The sequence below is a fragment of the Portunus trituberculatus genome, chromosome 38 (genome assembly GCF_017591435.1).
Source record: "Portunus trituberculatus isolate SZX2019 chromosome 38, ASM1759143v1, whole genome shotgun sequence".
Taxonomy (NCBI): domain Eukaryota; kingdom Metazoa; phylum Arthropoda; class Malacostraca; order Decapoda; family Portunidae; genus Portunus; species Portunus trituberculatus.
In genome coordinates, this window is record NC_059292.1 from 4,358,482 (window position 1) to 4,367,421 (window position 8,940).

General features: G+C 46.0%; 1 protein-coding gene across 1 annotated transcript in view; it reads right to left on the bottom strand.

Annotated features, from left to right (window-relative positions):
* Positions 1–8,313, bottom strand: part of LOC123514577 (venom phosphodiesterase 2-like) — a 28,409-nt gene extending 20,096 nt beyond the window's left edge. The window contains exons 1-2 of the mRNA XM_045272534.1: positions 8,299–8,313; positions 7,314–7,381 (exon numbers count right to left, since the gene is read on the bottom strand). Of these exons, the coding sequence (XP_045128469.1) occupies positions 7,314–7,381; positions 8,299–8,313 (83 nt within the window). The remainder of the gene's footprint in view (positions 1–7,313; positions 7,382–8,298) is intronic.
* Positions 8,314–8,940: the final 627 nt, after the last annotated feature.

Consider the following 8,940-nt stretch of genomic DNA (forward strand, 5'->3'; position numbering starts at 1 on the left):
ACGTAAACACTGGTAAAGCTAATGAGGAACCAATGTTTCTGGGACAACATATGTAAATAATACTCGTAAACATGCTTGTCTGTCCCTACCAACGTGTGCTTCTTGGACACACTCGCCCCGCCGCCCTTCCCCATCCTTGAGTTAGCGTCGCGTACCTCCGTGTCCCCAGAATCGAGCAAGTAAACCGTCCGTAACACCTTTACTATTGTAGGCAGGAATTATAAATGCATGTAGAGCGATGGGTGAGCGCTGACTCGGCAACGCGCGATGGAGACAGCCAGGTTGCCTTGACGGGGTGGCCACCTTGCATTCCGTTATCATCCACTTCAGCGCGTTTCTCATCAACAGCTATTACTTTTGACACCAACGCATCGTCCACGGAAGCTTCTCACAGCACAGTTGTGCTAAGATTATACAGTCCGCCAGGTCATTATTCGCATTCCGTGGACATGCCGAGTCACGTCTCAACACACGGTACCCCCTCCCACAACACCCTCCGTCCCCTTCCTCCGACAAAAAAGTCATGGTGGGGATCTTTTTAAAAATGGAAAGGTTATCCTCGTGTTCAGCCGTCGCTCTACATCCATTTTATCTTCAGAGTGGATGGCAATATGTGAGGACAAAAGAAGTAATTATAATTTCTATCTTCAGTGAACTAATGATTATGAATAAGTCTGAGATCACGTGTGTGTGTGTGTGTGTGTGTGTGTGTGTGTGTGTGTGTGAGCATCAGGCTAGACACGTTAGCAAACCTTGATTTACGGCGGCGCCAACGAGTGACACATACCTCACATTGCTACGCGGGTGACACTGAGTATTAATTAGACCCATTAGGAGAGCCAGCCCTCCTGACCTCACCCTTGAAGCATCCTACTTTCAGCCTGTTTAAATCTCCACACACGAAACTCTGCGCCTCCTGAGACACCTGGATTCCTATTCACAAAAAAAAAATAAAATCAAGCATGCTGATGAAAAGGTCAGGAAGCCAAGACTGTCACTGAGGAGGTGCTGGGCGGGGCTGGGTGGGAGAGCCTCGTCCTAGCTGCTGCCTGACGCACGACACACCCACACCACCACAGCCACAGCCACGCCACCGCGCCTGTCCCCGCCGGTCATCGCACTGCTCCATCTTTCCCTAACCTCCTGACCTCCATTCCGACACTGCCCCGCGAGGTCATGGTGCCAAAAGAGACTCCGGATGTTTCAGTCTCTACCAGCGTCCTTCCGGCTGCGCACGCGGTGGTTTCCCTGTCTGACCTTGAGAACGTTACCGGAAACCTCCCTCCCTCTCTCCCTCCCCGTCCCACTCCCATCCCCGGCCTGACGTCACTTCCACAACGTTAGAGGGTGAGGGGAAGCAGAGGGCACGAAAGATCAGGTCCCGTATTCAGAAACGCTTTGCTCTCTCACCATGACTATTTTCCAAGGTCACATATGATTAGCGGGGTTCCCAAGAGTTAAGAGTATAGAAATCTTGTCACTCTGCCTCTAGAACTGTAAAAAAAAAAAACCTTGAAAACTCGTGTAAACTTAAATAGAGCCTTTTGAAATAGTGAAGGGGAAGCACAGAAGTGTTTGAGAATAAGAGCCCTGCCGGTCCCTTTAGTTAAGAGATACTGATAAACATTTATGTACGCAGGTGTTGCTAAATGATCGGCGACAGTGTTGCTAATGATATTCGCCTCCCGGCTGTCCCTGACCACCATCGGATGTTTGTGTCAGTGTTAACTATTTTTTCCCCACTCCGCGTTTGGCAGTAAATATTCTGGGCCAGCAAGGCAAAAGCGCTTTCTCCACTCTCCTCTCCTTCCCTAAACGCCCTCCCGACCCGCCCTCCTTGTGCCACATCGTAAAATGCCTTCTTTTTCCTCCGAACTAGAAGAGAAGGAGGAGGAGGAGGAGGATGCACGAAAAAGACTGAAAAGCCCTCTCTTTAGCCTCTTTTGCTGAACTAAACATGGAAAACAGATTAAAAAATAATAAAATCTTCCTCACGTTAACCTAAAACTGTTCCAATATATCTCAGGGAAATGCAAAACATAAAACCACATTTCGTTACACCGCGGAGTTAATCCGTAGATGGTGAGGTGCGTGCGGCGGCGGCGGCGGCGGCGGAGAACCTGCCGCCACCCCCACCACTCTCACTCTCGTTGGCTCGGGATCAAAAGCCGCGTTGTGCGTCTCCCTCCCACTACGCGCTTCCTGGTCACTGATAACTACACTTGACCTATACACACGCACACACACACACACACACACACACACACACACACACACACACACACACACACACACACACACACACACACACACACACACACACACACACACACACACACACACACTGGAGCGGATTGAGTGAAGAGATTGTAGCACCAGAAAATGTGCACAAATTTAAGGAAAAGTTAGATAAAAGTAAATATGAAAACAGGTCACAACTAGGTAAATACACACACACACACACACACACACACACACACACACACACACACACACACACACACACACAAGGGGGAATCTCATGTCACAGGAATGCATCGCAAAGCTCTTACCAAACAACAATGTCCACTCACATAATCCCTTTACATAAACTTTGATGGTGTTTGTTCCTTCTTCATGTCTGTGCACGAAATGTTTAGCGTGTGGAGGAGTGTGGAGGGGAGCAGAATGGGTGTTAATTATATCCATACACCTGCTGATTATGTATGACACGTAAAGGAAACTAACCATAACTGTCTTAGATCGCAGCCTGCATGGCCTCGCTGTCACTACCAAACCTCACTGACAGGAAGGTTTAAGACAGGAGGGCATGAGACAGCTAGCCAGACACCCAGCCAGCTCTCCCATCACCCGTCACCAGTCAACACCTATCCAGTTTTGACATCACCAACCAACAAATTTCACTCTCAATTTCTTTCCCCGCTGGGTCACATCAATCCCACACAGACACAGACACACTCTCCAACTCCTCTTGTTCTATCATATCATTTTCCGAATCAGGGAGTCACATCTCTCGCCGCGGCCACAAACTAGATGCGAGGCGGTCTTTCCAGTGGTGGTGGTGTTGGTGGTGGGGTGGTATGGTGGTGTTGGTGGCGACATGCCGTACCTGCGTGCTCATAGCGGTGCGAGGTGTGGTCGGAGTCAGCACCCAAAGCCGACTGAGTGAGTGAGCCTGCCGCCGCCGCAACCCGCCGCCCTCACGTACACCTGCCCCTTCCTTGCTCAGGGCTGCTCCGCTCCAACTAATTCTTTTTTTTTTTTTTTTGCTAAGCGCTGAAGTTCCTGAATCGTTTGGGGGAATTTATGGAGTGATAACCTGAGTGTGAGCTGCACGTGTCCCTGGGCAATGGACCCTTCCTTCCAGCGGGCATCCTCTATTTCAACACCCCCACCCGCCTATGCGCAATACTCAGAAACGATTCTCTCTCTTTCACTACTGAGACGATTAACCGAGTTCTAAAGAGCATTTGTCCTGTTGATAATGCAGAAAACTTATTAACATGTCACTAGAATTACAATAACACCTTTAAAAACTCGTATCACTTTAATTTGAGCCCTTATACACACAGTTACAATACAAATGGTGTGTGCTGCATGACACAACCTCGGAGATACTTAGTCTATGTTACTTATCAGGACACACACACATTTGTCAGCTGGTCAGAAGTCGAGTGTCACATTTCAGCACCTGCGTTTCTTTACATGGGGCTGGTATATACACACGTTCACTGCACCAATTACACAACACAGCGGCGTGTACTAAATGAAGACACACGCTCGGGGATCGTCAGTCTGCGTTTCTCGTAGGAACGATAACACATTCGCCGGTTAAACGGAAGTTGAGTGTTACATTTCCTAGCCTTGAGAAATCCACTGACATTAGGAGACATCCAGAGGTCAAGGCTATCGTTCTTTACTGTACAGTCTTCTCTAAACGCCCTCCCTGACTCTCTCTCTCTCTCTCTCTCTCTCTCTCTCTCTCTCTCTCTCTCTCTCTCTCTGTCCACTTGCTCTACTGGAATAACACACAAGTCATCACTCGTTCACTTTAAACACGAGCCGAGTGAAGGAAAGTCAACATCCGACATTAAGAGGTCAATCCTTCCTTTTATGGGAGAGAAAGAGAGAGAAAAATAGAGGAAAAAAATCATCCAGTACATGACCTTGTTGTAAGCAGCCGCACTTCATTAGCTAGGAACATGCGTCAGGTGACATCCCAACACTACCTGCCTGGATGACCCTGACCAGACATGCGCAGCGCCGCCGACCCTTGCTATGCCCCCCTTCCACTCTTCCACCCTTAACACCCCACGAAGAGACATCAGCTCACCCCAGCCCGGGAATAACGTGCACCACAAGGTAAATACAAACTACACAAGACATACAGCACCTCCCACGCAGCCTTGCCCAGCCCAGCCTCCCGGAACGCCACGCCCCGCCTCGCTTGGCCACTTTAACGGCCCCCGCGGTGTGAGTTATGAAGTATTACCGTAACAAATGAGTAGTTATGATCATTCTAGCACCCTCATCCATCTCAGTGGCGGATCTAAGTAACATAACACGAGGTACTGGCGCCGAGCTGGTGTTGATAATGTGCATGTAGTAATGAGTTCAATTCAAGGTGACACCTGACAGCGATGTTGGTTATTTCCTGCCATTTTAAAGCTACGTGAATGTGTTGATTATTCAATGCAAGCAACTCAAGGTCGTGTCAGAGAGTGAGGCAGATACTTAAGCCCTTCAGTAGCATGACACGTTTTCATATTTATTCTGCTTACTATTTGGTGGTTTTATACGGCTTCAGAAACTTATGTGAGGATTGAAATAGTGAAGACTGGCTATTAATGAATCTCCTGACCTCCATAGACCCTTCATAATGTCAATAAAAGTGGTCTAATCGTACACAAATCTCAAGGTAAAAATGTGTCCCAGTATTGAAGGGATTAACCTCATCAGTACCATGACGCATTTTCATATTTATTCTGCTTACTATTTGATGATTTCATACAGGTTCAGAAACTTATGTGGGTTTAAAATAATGAAAACTGCCTATTAATTAATCTTCGGATCTCCATAAACCCTTCCTAATATAAATAAAATCGTCTAATCAAACCCAAAACTCACGGTAAAAAATGGATCCCAGTACTGAAGGGTGTAAGGCTGTATGAAAACGTTGATAAGTTAGTATATTCAATGTAAGGTGGTGTCAGACGGCGGTGTAAGCAATCTAAGGCTAAGTGAAGGTGTTGATAGTCTAGTATATTGAGTGCAAGGTGACATGAGACAGCGGTGTGGGTTCAGCGGTGGTATTCTGAGGCTAGAGACGTGAAGGTGTTGATAACTCTACATAAATTCAAGGTGATAATCAGACAGCGATGTAGATTTCACTTCCGTCATCGTCGTAGTACAACTTTCGCGGTGAGGTAGGAAGGCAGCGAGGTAGGGAGGCGGTGAGGCAGCGAGGTAGGGAGGCCTATTAGGATCAAGGTGGTGTGGCGTGGGTGGAAGGCAGGCGGGTCAGAGAGTCAGTCAGTCCTCTTACCCTGCTAATTAGGTCAACGCATCGCACGTTTTATCCTCTTCCATTTTATCATTCTCTCTCTCTCTCTCTCTCTCTCTCTCTCTCTCTCTCTCTCTCTGTCGCTTTGAACCCGCCATTTGAATCAAACTCTTTCTTTCACTCTAAATTTTTCGCTGCCCTTGACCATATTCCTAAGTCAATTGGGGTGGAAAATACTACCAACACTCCGATATGCACTCATGTTTCTGGTACACATAAGGGAGGTGAGTTACAGGAAGCCAGCAGATCTACACACGCACCTCTTCCTACATAAACCACACTCCAATATTGTAAACCTACCAGTCATGTTCCTAAGTCAACTGAGGTGCAGAGAAAAATACTGTCTACACTCCGATAACCACTTATGTTTATGGTAGACATAAGGGAAGCTACAAGTAACCAGCAGACCTATACACGCACCTCTTCCTACATAAACCACATTCCAATATTGTAAACCTACCAGTCATGTTCCTAAGTCAACTGAGGTGGAGAGAAAAATACCACCAACACTCTAATATGCACTCTTGTTTCTGGTACACAAACGGGAAACAATAAGTAACCAGCAGGGCAACACGAAGCAACTCTTATATAAAATGCATATCTTTACTCCATATTCTCATACCACCGAGATGGAGAGAGAATATTGAACCCATTCCCATGTCCATATGTGTTTTTGTATCAATGAGTAAGGGATTGCCTACAAGTAAAGCCAGTTAAATACTCACACAGCTGCTCCAAAGTCTGCATGAATATATATCTCGACTTCATTTAAGAGGGAGGTTTCAAGACATTTATCCCTGTATTTTGGCTAACTCCCTCGGATCTGCAATGGAACTGGCAACTAAGTGGGGCTTTTTTTTTTATTTCATGTTATCCCTTGGCCAGTTTTCCCCTCTTACATAAAAGAAATATCTGTACCAACCTGCAGATACATATTTAACCCCTTCCGTACTGGGGCACATTTTTACCTTGAGATTAGTGTAAGATTAGACTATTCTATTGACATTAGGAAGGGTTATTAGAGGTAGAAGATTAATAGTCAGACTCTTCACTATTCTAATCCCCCACATAAGTCTCTGAAGCTGTATAAAACGACCAAATAGTACGTAGAATGAATATGGAAACGTGTTACGGTACCGAAGGAGTTAATTTTTTTTTTCTTTATATCTCCCTATTAACGCGGCGCTAACAAACTACTTTACTGAGTCCATTATCCCAGTCATCCACCACCCGAATCTAGAACCGGTTTCTTCTTATCTCTTTTACTTTAGAGCTAACTTCATCAATAGAAACCCGTTAACTTCTATATAATCTATTCTGCTCACCCATCATACGTTACTCGCTATTCTAGTTAGTAGTAGTAGTAGTAGTAGTAGTAGTAGTAGTAGTAGTAGTAGTAGTAGTAGTAGTAGTAGTAGTAGTAGTAGTAATGATAGTGGTAGTAGTAGTAGTAGTAGTAGTAGTAGTAGTAGTAGTAGTAGTAGTAGTAGTAGTAGTAGTAGTAGTAGTAGTAGTAGTAGTAGTAGTAGTAGTAGTAGTAGTAGTAGTAGTAGTAGTAGTAGTAGTAGTAGCAGCAGCAGCAGCAGCAGCAGCAGCAGCAGCAGCAGCAGCAGCAGCAGCAGCAGCAGTAGTAACATAGGTACCATTTCTGACAACATCACCAAACAGCGACAAGACAGCGTTGAGGTGTGGTGGTTGGCGGCTGTGGGTAATCGGCACACAAGGTAAGCACAAGGCAAAAGGTACTCACCCGAGAGACGGCCACGGTTGGACTTGCTTTCTTTCCCGCCGCGGCCTTCGTTCATCCTGCGCACCATGCTGAAAATATAAACAGACGTGAGCCGAGCACCTGTGACCGTAATTACTGTCTAATGTTGAGAGAGAGAGAGAGAGAGAGAGAGAGAGAGAGAGAGAGAGTGTGTGTGTGTGTGTGTGTGTGTGTGTGTGTGTGTGTGTGTGTGTGTGTGTGTGTGTGTGTGTGTGTGTGTGTGTGTGTGTGTGTGTGTGTGTGTGTGTGTGTGTGTGTGTGTGTGTGTGTTTATGCAAGAGAGGTTCTGGCCTAGGGTAACAAAAAGAAGCATAAGGAAAACGGTCTCCTATATACAAGTACCAATCGTAAAGAGAAAAATGTGAATAGCGTTATCTTGAGCGTGTGTGTTTATCGTGTGTTGAGGAGGGCAATGCGGCAACAAAAGGGTCCAGCAGAGGGAAGCAGAGGCCGGGCGTCATTCCCACACAGTATCGCATTGCAGCGGCCACTGGTTGAATGCCCGAACTGACTGACTCACTCACTGGCCGTGGTTCTTAATTAACGCCTGTATTCAGCAACGCCTTCCCCTCTCACTACGATAATTTTCGAAGGCTACAGAGACAACTAGCCGGGTTTTCATGATAGTTTCTCCTTTTCATAAACTAGAAATATTGCCAATCCATCACCAGAGCAATACAAATACTCTAAAAACACACAAGTATCTTCAACTGGAGCCTTTGGAAAGCAGTGATGGTGAGAGAGCAAAGCGTTTCAGAATACGGGACTCCTAACTGTTAACTGTGTTCCCCGGGGGCATCCAAACCTGCATGTGTTCCTGCGGCGCCAATTATACAATCATTCCTTCATCTTGCTGTGTGTGATTTACGGGAATGTTCACCACCAATTAACTTCCACTGCTATAACTGGCCAGCATTCATCACTTGGCTAATAAAGATATGTCACGGTAACTCATCTTCTATATTACCAAGCCGTTCTTCATAATGACTCAGGCGTTTGTTACTCAGAACCTTGGCCAATAAACTCTTACCTATTCTACCGCTCCCTGTGTCATTGTCCCACATTAGGAGGGATAATTATTATGTTAGGATGGCAGAGTTTCTGATGGTAACTGTGTGTAACTGCAAATTGTGGCCAAGGTTGTGTCTTGTTACTTTTTGTTACGTTACCGCTTCATGCAACGGGAGATGTGCAAAGTCATGCCTGCCTTTCTGCTTGTCTGTCTCTCTTTCAGTCAGTATGTAGGCATGTATGTGTACGTAGGTATATACAAGTCTCTCTCTCTCTCTCTCTCTCTCTCTCTCTCTCTCTCTCTCTCTCTCTCTCTCTCTCTCTCTCTCTCTCTCTCTCTCTCTCCAAACCTCTCTCTCTCATCCTAATCTGCATTTTCTATCTGACAGACACTTTTTTTTTATTTTCTACTGTTTTCTAATCGCGTCCTTTAATCTGTGTATCTGTCAAGCATGTCCCGTCAGTAACTATTTCTTTGCACCTCATTTCCGGCAGATCTTCATTCCCAACCCTGCATTTCCTGCCCGCCTGTCACAGCCACGCATCGAAAGCACGACACACTGCGATATCCCACGGACCATGATATTTTTTTTCTCTC